Below are 15885 nucleotides of genomic sequence, written 5' to 3'. Positions count from 1 at the left end.
AAAAGCTGAATATGCTTATAGGTCCTGTGTTTATTAGGCAGACAATGTTTGGCCTGAATGTGTGTTTTAATGCTGTAGTAAGAGTGGGACTGTAGCATAGTGACATTTCTATAACTTTTTAGGTGTTGCATTTGGTAAAGTCCAGGCTGCTAACAGCTCTGTATCATCTCATGAAACTTTTTGAACTTTCTCACTTGGAATTGATGACAACTTCTCAGAGCCAACCAGCTGCTCTCCTGCTGCACTGTCTGTGTTAGGAGAGCTGAGTGGTGAAGAAATTATGCACAGGAAAATGCAGCAGAGCTGCGATGGTTACATGGGATAACTGATACTGGTGAGGCTGCCAGCAGAGGTAAGAGGTGTGTTAGAATGGCCATACTGGTTAAGACCAAAGGAAGAGGCACTGACACACTGTGGGGTGTTGTCACCACCCGTCTACTGGCTCCAGTCAAACTGTCACTTTGCCAATTGAGTTTGAGCAGAAGGCACTGATTCCTTCAGTACTAAATATATCTCAACATGTAAATGCTTTTTAATACAAGACATGCACAGTTTCTTTCTGAATTCCTCAGCTATGCCTTTTTTAGTACTATTATGTGTTGTTTGCTTTGTTCTCTGGTTTCTCATTTTTACCTCAGAAAAGGTATCGGTCATTTGGGAGGAACTGTGGGAAGCTGGAATGTAAATTCCTTATTGTGGATATTGCACATTTTTGACTCAGAGTTCTTCAGTTGTGTAAGGAAAAAGTCTTCTTGTGGGTTGTAGTTATTTTAAAAAACCACCAACAAATAGAAGTATATGAAAATAAAGTTTTCCGATAATCTACATTAGGAAATCTTCCAGGAAGATGAAAAATTGCATTTTATACAAGTTATTTAATGAGCTCATTTATATGCTTGCAGAAAACCAGCCCTAAGTAAAATGTTAACTTGAAAATGACTGTTCCTGCTGGTGAAAAGGCACCAGATAAGAGCCCTGGGAATAAACTGCAGCCTACACCACTTTGCTGGTGTGTCCCTTCTCTGATGTGATGAGCAGGGTCACTTTCTAGACAAGGTGTGGGACGTCTTTGCAACAGCCTGTACAGGCTTGTGAGGATGCTGCCAGGTAGTATGTGCTTGATAATAGATCATAGAAAGGAATTGGAATTAAGACAACTTGTATACAGGGAGGAAGGATCTGCTACATGTGAACAACTTTCCAGTGCTGAAGGCCAAGTCTAAGTTCCTGTGTGAGGTCTGTAAGTGAAACCTTTGTCTCGGCCAAGTCTAAATTTTATCATGATTCTCACAATAAATTTTTTCATGTTTTTGCTTCTCCTGGACTGGTGTCATGGACCTATAGGAAAATACTACGTCATTAAAAATGCCTTGCCCCTTATAGACATGAGGAACGCTCTAAGTATATTGTCTGAAGGCTGGAAAGCAGAAAGTAAATAACTAGAATCATAACACGATGAAAAGGAATTTTAAAAATTATCTTCATGTGTTTCTGAATCATGTTGGGAGGTTGGTGTTACCATACTGCCTGTAAGCACTTGTCATGCACTAAAACCCTTGTGAGTGGAGGTTTTCACATGTGTAGAAACGAAGGTGATCTTTGTCACTGGGGCAGCCTGCACTGTAGGTGTTAAGCAAATAATAGAACAGTAAAAACAGACAGGAGAGTCTGTATTGTCTAGCCTGTTAAGTAAAAGTTTTAACATGCTTTTGACATACCTAATTTTTGTCCAGATCTTTGCAGCCATCAAGGTGAAGGAGAGTTTTAAGGAGGATAATGTGATAACAGTGATGTTCCTATTACTCCCATGCTAGAGGCAACAAAGGGAACTCCTCAAAGACCAGACTGGATGGGACTTTGAGGAGCCTGGTCCATGAAAGATGTCCCAGCCCATGGTAGGGGGCTTGCAACTAGGTGATCTTTAAGGTTCCTTCCAACCCAAACAATTCTGTGATTCTTGCTTGAAAGTTTAACTTGAGCAGAAGCATCTCAGTCCTGAATGAGAAATCATAGGCAGGATGGAAATAGGCTGTCAAAGTCTTTGAAGGTGAAGATAAGCCATTTATGTTTTATGCAATAGAAAAGCAGATTCATCGGAGGAATACAAAGAGAGAGGTAAAATAAATTAAATTATATTTGTTGCAGAACTGTGATTAGACTATCAGACTGACAGGTTTGCACTGGCAGGAAAAGGAATTGAGGGATGAGCTGGTGATAGCTGAATGTTTAAGCTGGAAAGATATGAAATCAGCTAAACTTTAATGTGTTTTGTTCTGGTGGATTTTTTTGAGGTTTTTTTTGAGGGGGTTGGTTGGTTGGTTGGTTTTTTTTTTGGTTTGGGGGGTTTTTTGGGTGTGTGGTTTTCTGTTTGTTTGTTTGTTTTTTGTTTGGTTTGGTTTTAATTTGCAAAATTAGCCCCTTATACAACAGTTTAGGTGAAGGTCTAAGTATGTCTGCCTCCAGTATTTAGCACAGTGGTTATTGGTCTCAAGTGCAAACAGAATGGAGAAGGTGCTAGGTTGTGCTGGAGGTAGAAGGAAATTTCTGTTTCAATTTATGAAGTTTGCTGTACAGGTCACCCTTGACCGGAGTCAGTATCTATGCCAAACACTTCAGTTTGGAGAGGAGACAAATGTGAGGTAGAGGCAGACCTGTGAGTACAAGCATGATGAGATTTGTGTTTGCACCAGTAAAACAGGAAGGAAGAAAAAGAGATCTTGGCATGTGGAGAAGGAAGGGCTGACGCCCAGCTGGATTAAGGTGATTGCTGGTGAGATGAAAAATGTCATGGATGGCAGGGGAGAGCACCAAGTTGAGAGAAAATGGAGTTGGTCCATAGTTGGGTGTTGAGTGAACAGGGGAGAATGAAGAAAGCTTCAGTCCAGGTAAAACTGAAATTTTGAGGAATATTTATTGTTTTTATTGTAGGATAGAGAACATACTATATGTCTATAATAACTATTTTGATATATTTATTTAAAAATGTGTAGGAGTGAGAGACAGGACCTACAGGAACTGTGATTAGGGCAAGGTCAAATGGGTGGTAAGTAAACTCACAGAAAAGTGACAAGTTGGACAGGAAACAGCAAAGGGACCAGAAGCAGTCAGTATGTGCAGGAGAAAATATGGATACGAAAAGCCACTAACTCTACCATTTGAAGTCCTTTGATTAATGCTTGTGTTTCTTTTACAGAAACATACCCTTTTTTACCTCTAAAGATCAGTTGATTAATCATATTGCTACCTGTTTCAAAGCTTACAGAAACCGTGTCTTGCTTGCCTTTGGTTTTTAAAGCAGCAGTTCACACTAAATAAAAAATACAATATTAGCATTAATATAGAAATATTAACATCCAAAATCACAGAAGTCCAATATTTTGCAATACAAGTACATCCTGCAGTTGTTTCATCTTCACAAAATAACCAAACCAAGTATTGCCCATGCTAAAAAAGCAGCACACCCCCAAACATTTAAAAATATCCTTGTCTTCAAATAGACTAACACACTAACATTGCTACATGAAGAACTTGGGAGCTTGAAGAGTTAGATATGTTGTTACTATTCAACCTTAACTTGTCCTACCTGTACAGAGGGTATAGATTTTAAAAATGGATTTTTATGTCATGGGATGAATAATGAAGTAACCAGAAAATATATCGAGAGTTCTCCACTCAACTTTAGCTGTTTTTCTTGTCAGCACATGCTAGATTCCCCATAAACCCCTCATTTCTCTTTATTCATACAAAACTATCCACAGCAAGTTGCTGAAATGGCCTGTCTTGACTTTGTTGTTTAAAGTATATTCCCAAAAGCTGGAATAAGTTGAGAGCTTTTCCCGGCTGAGGTGCTGGTGGGGCTGAGGCCGAAGCTCCCTCTGGAAGCACCTCCGTGAGATGATGCTGCAGTGCTGCCACACCAGCAAGGCATCTGGTGCCACTGAGGCAATTCCAGCTCTACAGAGCAGCTGAACAACGTTTTTCAGGTCACAGCTTCAATGTAGATGCTCAAGGATCACCAACAGGTTTTTAGCTCTAGCTGTTGCCTTCGTGGGCATACGCAGTATTGCTGTTTGCATTTTAAATTATTTATTTGTCATAAAAAAAGAATGCCAAGAACAGAGCTTGGTAAAACGCCTGCTTATCTTATGGAAAAACTTGTGTGAGCTCTGTGTGATGATGTGTTTGTGTGGTGTGGGTGAAGAGGATAAAATGCTGCATTTTGCTAAGCTTTTTTTCAGACGTGGTAGCTGCTGGTGGATAGTTACTTAAGGCTGTGTCACTTAGAAGGCGGCACTTTTTCTACTAACATGAACCCATGACAGGGCATAATATTTTTATAACATTACATCAGGTGTTTAATTTCGAGACTGAACCATTTGAGTTGAACTGGGAGACTGAAAATACGATCTGCATTGCCACCTACTGGATTTCTAAGGAAGTACAAAATATAATTTCATTCCACATTTAAAGTAATTTAAAATGTTAACTACATTAAAGAGACACAAATCTTAATACATTTTTTATAAAACCTGCGCAGACAGAGCATATATATGCAAATGCGATATTTTGAAGCTTTCTACTCTTCAGCATATATGTGTAAATAATGTAGATAGGTATTTGAAATAGCTAAATATAATTTAATACATGAATTTAAAACAGCAAAAGAAGCAATAATATAGTCTGTTAAAAAATTACAGCCTTCAATTGTAATTTAAATAATTAAAATAATAAAAAAATAAATATACATCTTGGTCCAGGTCCAAAGAATCCAACAACATAAATGATAATTTCTCTGTGTTATGTAACAATTTTTGATCAGACAATGTTATAAATGGCCTCAATGTTCATTGTTTGTCCTCCTAATTATATCAGTGAGCTGTCTGAAAAGTTTAAATTATGTAAGGTATTTATGACAAGTGTTCTCCAAGGCTTACAAGTTTTTGCTAAGTATATGAAGATGTGAGTAAAGCCTTGAAGAATTGCCTATCAGTATTTTTTTTACTAGTTTACACTGTAAAAAGTAAAAGTCTTACCATCAAATTAAAATAATGAATGTTCAAATGAAAATATGGTACATATATAGCACAGCTGAAGCAGGGGTTTTTGTGAAATACCTTTGAAAAAAAAGGGGAGGAGGAAGCCATCATGTTTTCTTGGAGAAAAAACAGCAGCAACCTAAACATGTGTTGAGTTGTATGTACATGGTAAAAGTGAGCGGGTTAAGTCTTTCCCTGTAGGCATGCAAAGTGTGTGTTGGTTTTTGTGCACTGTGGGTGGTGATGCTTGATCCCCTTTGCAGCTGCAGCAAAGTCCCGAGGCTGATGTCCCTCTCCAAGCTGCTCAGTCTCTCCAGTATTTTAGCAACAGAAGAGTGTGGTTTAGTCACAGGAGATGTGATTTGCCCAAAGACTCTCCCATGGTGGGATCTTTTTTTATCACTCGTGTGTGCCATGCCTGTGAGCGTGGAATGGCAGCGCCCTCCCCAGACACGTCCACTCGTGTGGATGCAGCTCCTTGTTCAGAGTCTGCACGGGTGAAGTGCTGCAGCAATGTCTCAGAGTAAGCTAATCCTGCAAGTGCCCTTCACTTCAGTAGCAGAACCAGATAAATGTTTGGGTGCATGATGAAAAATCATATGGGTGTGTGCATATATCCCTCTTACACAGTGGTCTGGTTGCTCTTTCTGTAAGAGGGGATTGCATTGGTGTCTGTCTCAAGGCTCTGCCAAGCCATTGTATCATATGCTCTTATTAGGTCTTTAGTTTAACCTTTAGGTGCTTGTCTACATTAAGGAATATTTAATAGTTTTAAATTTTCCTTTCATCTGATGAAAATGTGCTCAATAGCCTGGAAGTTAAGGAACAAATCAAAACCTAACAACTGTATCTTAGTTCTTGCTTAATACTTAAAATACTTCTATATACGGCAAAACTATTGAGAGGGATTTTCTGCCACCATTATAGAAGAGCGAGAGATACAGAGATCCAGCTTTTTCCTCAAAAAGGTAGGAAAGGTGGTTAAAAAAAGAGCCAATTGAACCAGACCTGCTGTGAGCTGGGTAAGACTCTTTCTGTGAAATGTGCAGTCGTTTTCTCCAGTTCCGTTCTCACTGTAGATAAAATGCCAGCATTTCCTCAGTAGTGCTGTATGTGATATGCAAGATAAAGGTTTCAAGGCCCTCATAGTAAAACATGTCTTACATGGATTCAGAAATTAACAAATCTATAAACAACTGATACTCATTTATAAAGAAGTTTAATTTCATCTCATTTAAGTTTTGCCCAGTTTGTAGCATGTTCATCTATCTCTTGGTGCACACAGAAGGAAAAAAACATAATTGTCTTAATACTCTTCCTAAGCTTTGTTTGAGATAGAAATGTTCAAATGTAGAATTGGAAAAGAACAGGAAGAGGGGCAGCGCTTGCTGTTATCTTCCCTTTCCATGTTAGTGAACAGCCAGGGCTTTTGGTTTTACTCTAGTGGAGGAGAACTGAATTAAGTTTCCATGGTTTCATTTTTTAATAGAATATTTGATGTAATAAGAAATTTACCTACACACCTCTCCATTATTTAATTGCATTCTTTAAGCTGGTTATTATAAAAATTCCTGAATGTCTTCAGTTGTTTTTATGCATTATAAGTGAGAAGCTGTGTAAGATAAATTAATTCATATGTGTAATCCAGTTATATGGCAAAAAGTATTAAGTTTCTCCAGTATTTTGCCTAATTCTTTGACGTACTTTTCTCATCTTACTCAATACTGCAAAGGTTTTTAAGCAGGTTAGTAAAAAATAAAACAAAACAAACCCTTTGCTGCTCCTGCCAAGCTTTTGATTTGCATAAAGCGTTAAGTATAATGTATCATGTTTGTAGTTAGGGAGAATAGATTATTCAGTTGCTTAGCTTTTGCAGTTGTTGCACTCTCACTAGAATGCACCCATGTGATGTTACTGGTTTTAGTGTGAGAGCTGGTTGAAATACAATTTACGAGCAATAATATTCCTGTCCCACTGAATTATGTGTGTTTTACCACAATTCCTGTGAGTTAAGTTGAATTATCATTTTTTAGGCTTGAATATCACGTTAAAGTAAAAATATCCACATCACCAAAAAAAGTGTTTCATACAAATAACACAGATCATTAACATCTTAAAACTCCAGACAAGTTCTCCACACACACACATACACACACACAAGCCCACAGAAACATGGCATTGTGTCACTAAAAATACACTGGTTAAATGGTGTGAGTCAGTGCTAATTAAGGAAGTAGGTAGAGGTAGCTCAGTGCAGAGATAAAGGATATCACCAAGACCTCTATAGACAACACACCTACTGTTTCCATTTATTAAACTCAAGATTGCCTCTTTCTATTCATGATCTGTGTAATTGCTCATGATTTTTAAACGTTATCCGTGGAGATGTAGATTTGAAGCAGCATCTGGAAAAGCCTTACAGTTCTACATAGCATGTAGCAAAGACCAAGTTTTGCCCTTCTGGAATCTCCTCCTTGGGCTGGCTCAGGTCTTTTTGAGCTGTGTTTAGGAGGTGAGTGTGTTGTGCAGCAGCATGCTTCTCCAGATGGTGGGCATAGGGTCAGGGTGTTTGTTGTTTGGGGCAGCTGGAGGAGAAGTGCTCCTTCTTTCAAAACCAGTCTTCATCCTAGGAACCTGTGCACCTGCTAATGCTTCTGTATACTCCTACAGCTAAGCTGGAATATCCATAATGAGGGATAGCAAACTTTAAGTATTCACTCATACTTAACAAGAGAAAACACAACAGATTGTTAAGATACAAATTTGAAATAAAAATATGTTCTCATGTTCTTGTAAGGTCAGTGTCATCGCAGACCATGTTTTAAAATATCTGTTGCATGTGTTAGTAATCTAGATTTTGAAAGCACTGAAACTGGAGATTGATTTACATATTTTGATTACACCTGATGAATATATTCAGTTGGTTAAAAAGATGCAGATTTGTTCACAAAGTTATTTCTTTTATTCACTACATGGTAGGCAGTTTTGTTCAGTATATGCATTTGGATCAATTTCTGGTCAAGTGAAATGATTTGTATGTAATCTTTGAAGTAAGCCTTCAAGAATAAAGATGCCTATTTTTTTTGTCCTTTAGATTGCCATATACAGTCTTCTGTGTGCAGTGTGTATTTGATATGAGGTGCATGTAGTATTGTGAGCAGGCCCAGAATATTAGATGGAGTTGCAAACTGAAGAAATACAGAGTAGTAATCTTTCCTCCTATTCATGCTGTATAAACTTTTTTCTCATCTATGCAGGAGGTTGCATCAACAATTTGAAAGCTATAAAGAGCAAGTAAGAAAGATAGGGGAAGAAGCCCGCCGTTACCAGGGAGAGCACAAGGATGATGCTCCAACATGTGGAATCTGTCATAAAACAAAGTTTGCAGATGGTTGTGGCCATTTGTGCTCTTATTGCCGGACCAAGTTCTGTGCTCGGTGTGGAGGTCGTGTCTCTCTGCGATCAAACAATGTAAGTGTTCTGATGTATGCTCTTAAGGAAAAGCCTCCTGACATTGCCATGCTGCAGATTGTTCACTTTAAGTTTGGCATTTCATGCTTCATTTTACCTAAGTGTTTCGTTCATTGCTTCATTATGATATGTGTATCATACACGTAAATCAATGTAAAATCATACAAGTAAAGCAAATGTATCTAATGATTGCCAAGGTACTTGGGAATCACAGAGTTAATTAAAGCAAAAGAGTAATAGTGTCCAGTTCTATGGAGCGAAAGCTTGTAGAAAATATACTTGTTTTTCATGGAATGAAAGAAACCCTTTTGCTCAGGTACAACTCCATATTAATAAATTCTTATTGAAGCCTTATTTAATATTACATTTTTATTTTCATAGAGCTTGTCATAAACATTTATAGATTGCTTTTACATTAAGTCAGTCAGCTTTTTGGTTTAAAAAAACCAAAAAACAACCACTTTGCTTGGCACAGGAAAAGTGTTATGCCAATTAATTTAAAATTTATTTAAAGAATAAAACTTCAGATTAGTCTGGATTAAGCATCCTACTTTCAGGTAAGTGAAATGAATGGTTCTCCCTCTGATTTGCATGAGTTAGCTGCAGCAGCTTTCCACAAAACCAGATATTATCCAAGAGTACCCTCTGGTCAGTCAGTCCCTTCCAAGCCTCTGACTACTCTCTCATACTAGAGCAGTAAGATCTAAATTTGGAATACTGTTTTCCAGTGATTATTTTTGGCTGGTCATCAAGAACTATGGTGGGTTGTAAAACTTTATGAATTTTAAAATGTTTTAAAATTTAAAATATTTTATATAATTTATATTATCTATATGTATAATTTATATAATATATATAATTTATATAAAATAATTTTTATATATAATTTAAAATAAAATGCTGTAAATTTTACACATCTCTTTTTATTACGTGAACAGTTTTATTTTTTGACATGAGATGAGGCAACTTTCTTGTGTGACTTTAAGATGCCAGGCTTTTGTAGGGTAAATTTATAGGTGCTCTTGGTATTGACACAAATTCACCTAAAAGTGAACACAGATTGTATAGCAGATAATCATGTTCACAAAGGAACGAGTTTGTGGCCTTTTCACTTTTTTTAAGATGGACATCAGCTGAATAGGCCTTCTGAAATTTCATGTAAAGCAAAAATGATTCCTCAAAAAGATGTATTTCATGGTTGTTTTAGAGATTTTCCATAGGCCTCGATGTACCTGTGAGTCTCAACTAAATTAAATTCACATGCTGAAGAGAACTATGTAGGTAAACTGAATGAAAATGTATTAATATTAGTAAAAATAGATGCATTGCATTGTGTCACCTGTAGATGGTGTCATCAGAGCAAGTCTCTGAAAATATAGTTTACTTTGATGCGTTACATTATTCTATTAATGAGTGCATGTGATACAGCTTAACTTTATTCAGAAAAAAAAAATGGAAATGTATTTTAACCATTTTTCACCCCCTATTTCAAGCCACAGAAATGGAAGAGTGTAATTTCATTTGTAACTTGCATTTTGTTTCTTATATTGTTTATGCTTCTGTGGGTCAAGGCACGAAAACATGTTTTCAACATATACAGTAATGTCATCTTTTTATTTAAAGCTCTTTTGTTCTTAATTTTGTGGTTTTGTCTCTTCGTAGAGAGTTATTGGAATTGCATTTCTTTGAAATCTGTCTAATAATACTTGCCTATTTTATTCTTTATCTCTTCTTTTTTTCTTTTCTCTTTTTATTCTGCTTCCTTGGATGCTTTCCCAAAGGAGGACAAAGTGGTTAGAATCCATGCTTTTTATAATTTATTGTTATAATGTTGTTAGTTAACTGGGATACATATTAATGTGAAAAACTGAACTGAAATTTCATAATCACCCACAGGGGAGGGGGGAAAACAGGAATCCTGACACCCAGGCCCTGCACGTCCCTTAGCTGAACATAGGCCTTGAAGACAGCTCAGCAAGGAAACCCAAGACTCTAGTCAAAGTTATGACAATGAAAGAAATTAAGGACTGAGAATTATTTATAGGCTAAAAAGTAGAGGAGCCGATAAAGTATAATAAAATTTTATTTCATAAATACATCTTTAGTTAACTGTTTTGACTTTTTGCATGCAAGGTCCTTCCATCAGCTTCAGGAAATCTAATTTAGTACTTAATTCTAATTTTACACTGTTTTACATGGTTTGCTGTGTTTCACCTCTAGCTGCAGCAGAAACTCAGGGAATTCTTGTAAAATCAGCTTTTTGATTGACATTTGGAATAATATATATAGGCAAACAAACTGGACGTAAGTATTGTGAGCAAGGTGGAGTGAATCCTTTCTGAATGCATAGTTATAATTTTAAAAATCTGCAGAACTTTTAGGATCAAGCACAGGCATATTCCCCAGTGTTGCCTGTGCCTTGTCTCAGAGAGGTGAGGGGAGTTCCCTGTTCCTCTCTGCACCCTGTGCATGGCATGAGGTGTGGCAGTGCCTGAGCAGAGCAGTGCACGTGCATTTGCCTCCTTTTCTGGGGCACTTCTGCAAAAGGTAGTACTCCAGATTTTTAATTGGAGTATTAAGTATGGCAATTAGGTAGCTTTTCTGGTACCTCAGCTGAAACAAGTGTAAATTATTTACAATCCAGTGTAGCTTTTGATATTTTCTTTGTTGAGTTATGCTTGCAATATGGTGTTATGTGTTTTGCCCCCATTTTAAATACTAGCACATCTGTAACCTGAAATTTAGTATTGTTTAAATTCCCAGAGGAAATGATTTCTATCACATTTGAGCATTGCAGTAGGTTTTTAATATGTTAGTATTACAGCTACTCTGAAGATATATTCTGAAAACATATCTGACTTGTTTGGATTCTCCTAAATTCAATTAAATACATCCTTATAATTTGCACTTGTCTTAGTTCAGGTTTTTCCAAAGGCTTAGGTTAGTTTAGGTGTTGAACACCAGTCTTCCACATGCCAAGAAAATGCCTTAATAGTAATGTGTGAAAATAAATTCTATATGGTGTGATAAAGCTGAGCTACTTCTCTTTAACAGCTGAAAAGTTAATGATAATAACTAGTCCTGAATGTGTGAAAAACTTGGGGATCACTTCTTTAAAGTACCATTGCTTTAGCAGTGCCTCTCTCTAAAAGTTAATGTAATATATAGAATTAGTTAATTTCAAAATATTAATATATGCCTAAAAATAGCATGTTTTAGAACAATTGGTATAATTAAAATAGAGCAACATGAGAAAAATATTATTTCTTAATTATTTTCAATGGCTCAACATTCCTGACAAATTACATATGGCAAGTTTCATATCAGTAAAAACTTTTAAAATGTATTTATCCCTTAGTGTCCACATGAATTTTTTACCACAATAAATTGTCTTGATACCAAACACATGCACCAAGTTTCTTCATCGTTTGGCAAGGATGCTGAAGTGTGAATTACCAAAGTGTCAGCTCAGGAAAAGTCAAATGTTAACTTTGATTCAGGTGTTTCCTGTAGGGTTGGAGAATTAATGATCCCTCACCTGGGGTGTTGTTTCCCATGCATTACCCATCTTTACAAATACAAATTGTGGCAGGCACAAAGAAAGTCAATCAGAGTATGATCCAGAAAATGGAGAGCTGCTCATGTGAGAGGAGGCTGGGGAGATTAAGGGGACAAGACCTAAAGCAATTATAGTTGATAACTGGAAGTATGGAATTGATGTGTGGAAATGCAGAAAATTTAAACATGAGAATAGAGGACAGTGAATATATGAGACCAAATATGTACGACTTGGTCCTAAACACTCCTGGCTTGAAAAAAGATGTTTACAAGCATTACAGCCTTGAGAATTTATTTCATGTGGCTTATTGGAAAGAAAAAGAGCCCAATAAAACTTAAAGGCTAAATTTAATGAGGTTAGGGAAGGATTTATGTGATGTGGTTGCTTGTGGCTGTAGGGCAATGTACAAGGTCCCTAAGAGGTCCTTGCAGCTCTTGATTGTGGCTAAATATTTTAAAAATGTAATGCTTTGAAGCTTTTCTTGACCTTTTCAAATAAGTGCCAAATATTCCTTAAGGATTTTTTCAAATATATATACCAGGACTTAATATGTTCTCTCCTAATTTAAAATCATAAAGGACATCCCAAAACACCTTGTAGTGAGAGTTAGTAGTCGTCCTAGGCTGATCAAGAAATGACTCCATTACACTTCCAAAATTAATTGGCAATAACTGGCGTACTCTAGTGACTAATGAGTTACATGAATTTCAATTATTCTTGTTCTAAAATGTCAATGCATACTCAAATATATTTCTGAAGTTCTTTCATGCTTTTTGAGTATTGGTTAGCCCTTTGTACTTCTAACCTGAGTTTGCTCTCCTTTCACATAGTTGCAGGCAGACCACATTTAGTGGGTTTAATTCAATTTTATGTGAGATAAGATTTCAGAAGGAAGTCAGGTAGGTTTCTTTTTTCTTTGAGAGAAAGCTGACATTTCTATTTTGGCAGAATATCCTAGGTGGTTTTAGTTCTTTATAGAGGGCCTACACTTCCATTTTGAATCCTTTTAGTTCTGTTCCATACAGCAAGATTTTAATTGCCAAAATGGTAGTGGGTTTAAGTTACTTCCTTCTGTTCCATTCACTCTCTCCTGTGATGTGACATATTTTGATTATATTTTGGTAATATTTTGGAAATATTTTAGGGCAGTGGAAAAGTCGGGAAAATGTCCAACTAGTAGTTGCCCATGGTTTGGTAAGGGGTGGGAAGGGTCCAACCTCAGTCCTCCTGATGGACTGGCTGCCACTGCTTTCTCTGTTCTTCCCTGCCATGGTACCACAACCTTGTAAAGCAGAAAAATGACTGAAAATACAACTTTTTTTCTTTCCTCATTCCTGCAAAACTTTTTCACAGTATTTGGTTTGGTAATGCAAAAATATGTATTGCCTTTGTGATCACCTGCTCCGTGTTTCTTTCTCCTTATAGAAGAGGAGATACAGTATAGGATAAAAAAATGAATGAGCAAATGTAGTTACTTTGGATCAAAATTCAGATATTTCGTGAGGTGCTGTGTTTGTATTGAACTAAGTGAAATATGTATGACATTGACAGAATTAGGTGGAAGATCCATGTTCCAGATTAAGCTATATAATTATCCATAGCAATCAGTCTACCACTGTAGAGGTTTCATTAGGATTACTATTTTTTATCAACTTTCAAATGAAAAAAATAAGGAACAAGTGTTAAAAGTAAATGTTGTTACAATTTTCCTGTGCTTTGCAGAATAGAGCAGTTTGCTTTCTCTTTTTTCTATTTCCATACGTAAAGGGCAACTGGTGGGAAATCCGGATGTAAAATACATTATAAATATATGAGAATTTATGTCACTGAACTTAGTAGTATGTGGTTGCAGAAAATAATGCTGGTAATCAGTGCAGAAGAGAGTCCTGTTTCTGATCTGGCTCTCACTGAGATTGTTTTCATTTTAGTATAATATCAGTGATTTATACTTGGAAAGAAGGACAACTTGGAAACAGTTGCTTAATTGTGTGTCAGGTGGCTTTTTCAGGGAGCTTGTAATTTAGTTCCTTTAAATTATACTTAAAATTTGCTTACATAATGGCTTGCTAATTTAAGCCTTACCAACTTGACTACATATGCCATGTAATTCAGCTGTGTACTAAAGCTTTAACAGAGGTTGGTAATATTGTCAGAACAAAATGTCTGGATTGTCAGGATTTTTTTTACATCTCTTGAACAGAACTCCTAGGTCAAATTGTCCATTAAAAGACTAATTTCTGTATGCTCTGACTAACACAGCTGTAGAACAAAACAGAAAAATCCAACAGAAGGATGTAAATTACATAGCAAATTGCAAATTGATAGCAGATACATTTTCTCTCTGTAGCATTCAATGTAATTTGTTTCCAAAAGATATGGGGTTTATATGCATCATGAAAGAAGCACTGCTTTTCAGTAATGCCTCCCTAGAGCTGCTGCTTCTAGCAGGGAAAAAAAAAACCAAACAAAGGCCAGCAAGAAATTGAGGAATTCTATTTCAAGTAAGGGGGGAGGGATCATTGTCCTCTGCTTTTGGGAAGTTAATTTGCTTTCAAACAAATACAAGTGTATAAAATTTCTGGGGAAATCCTTAAAATTAGCTTGCTCTTCACCAAGTTTGCTGAGAATCTGTATGTATAAGCATGTATTGTACAGATTTTTCATAAGCGAATGTACATGCATCCTACTACAATGCCTAATACAGGAAGTACAGGGCAACCCAATTTTTTGACCTTTGAAATCTGTTAATGATTGAAGGTATTTAAATCACCTGAGGAGTTATTGTTTATGTGCCCATTTCTCTGGACAGAAAGAGATGTTATGCTATAGCAGTCACAGAATCTCTGAAGGACTGAGGTTGGGGTGGTCGTCTGATCCAACGCCCCAATGTTAAGGGAACTTGCTCCTTCCAGCTTGGCATATTCATGTGTCTTTTGCCTTGCAGAGTGAACAGTGGTAAACTCAAAGATATTTCATGTCATTTTTGTTATTTGTTTGCTTATTGTAACTATACACATTATAGGCTTACACAAAATCTCCTTAAGTTCTGTTAGGGAATAATTCTGTGACTTACAGCTTTGGACAAATGAGTTTCAGAATTTTACAGAATCCTTTAGAGAGAACACTATGTTGATTTTTTTCAGCATTCAGAGAGAAAGAAACACCAAAGCTACCAAATCAATGTTGAGCTTTTCATTTCTTTCAATGTAGTATTTTTATCATTTTAACACTCATGATCTCATATTCTGTTTGGTCCAATTTAGTTGATGATACAAAGCTGAGGAGCAGGAGCAGGAGAGCCTTCCAGTGGTTCTCCCAAAAAATATTGTGCATCCTGCTGGCTCAGTTACTGTCTGAGGTGTGGGAGATCAATGTTGAACTCCATTATGATAAAAGCTGCTTTTCCAGATGGGATACAGTGCTGTCAGTATTGAAGAGGAACATCTTCCTAACTGACTTGGGTCAGTTTTACTGCAAAGACAGAATTCAAAATATTGAAATTATTTTTCTTTTTGTGTTTTTGTCCAGAAGTATACTTTGAGTTAGTATTTAGATCTTGGCTGAAATTATTTTATTGCACTTTTCTAATAAGTACTGGTTTCAGAAAATACAACAATACAGAAATATTTTTATTCACCTCTTGTCAAATATGATTAATCTATGACCTAAATATCTGTAAGTAAGGAGATGAGATTTCAAGGTCTTGTGTAAAGGAAGATAATTTCAGTTAATTAGTTTCAACTGCAGATATATTTTAAAACCACAAGTAAATTAAGCAAGTTATAAAAATTGAAATCTGAGATATTTTTAATGCAGTGC

The 15885-nt window shown here is 36.4% G+C and overlaps 1 protein-coding gene across 20 annotated transcripts in view; it reads left to right on the top strand.

Moving 5' to 3' along the window:
• RIMS1 (regulating synaptic membrane exocytosis 1) overlaps positions 1–15885 on the top strand; it is a 305897-nt gene that overhangs the window by 107373 nt on the left and 182639 nt on the right. For all 20 annotated transcript variants that reach the window (XM_054280426.1, XM_054280437.1, XM_054280428.1 and 17 more), the window contains exons 2-3: positions 8294–8507; positions 10289–10300. In XM_054280426.1, the coding sequence (XP_054136401.1) occupies positions 8294–8507; positions 10289–10300 (226 nt within the window). The remainder of the gene's footprint in view (positions 1–8293; positions 8508–10288; positions 10301–15885) is intronic.

This window comes from Melozone crissalis, unplaced genomic scaffold, assembly GCF_028551555.1.
Source record: "Melozone crissalis strain CALT ecotype California unplaced genomic scaffold, PUWL_Pcris_2 ptg000027l_1, whole genome shotgun sequence".
Taxonomy (NCBI): Eukaryota; Metazoa; Chordata; class Aves; order Passeriformes; family Passerellidae; genus Melozone; species Melozone crissalis.
The sequence above is the reverse complement of the archived record's forward strand: the minus strand, read 5'-3'. Positions and strand labels throughout refer to the sequence as shown.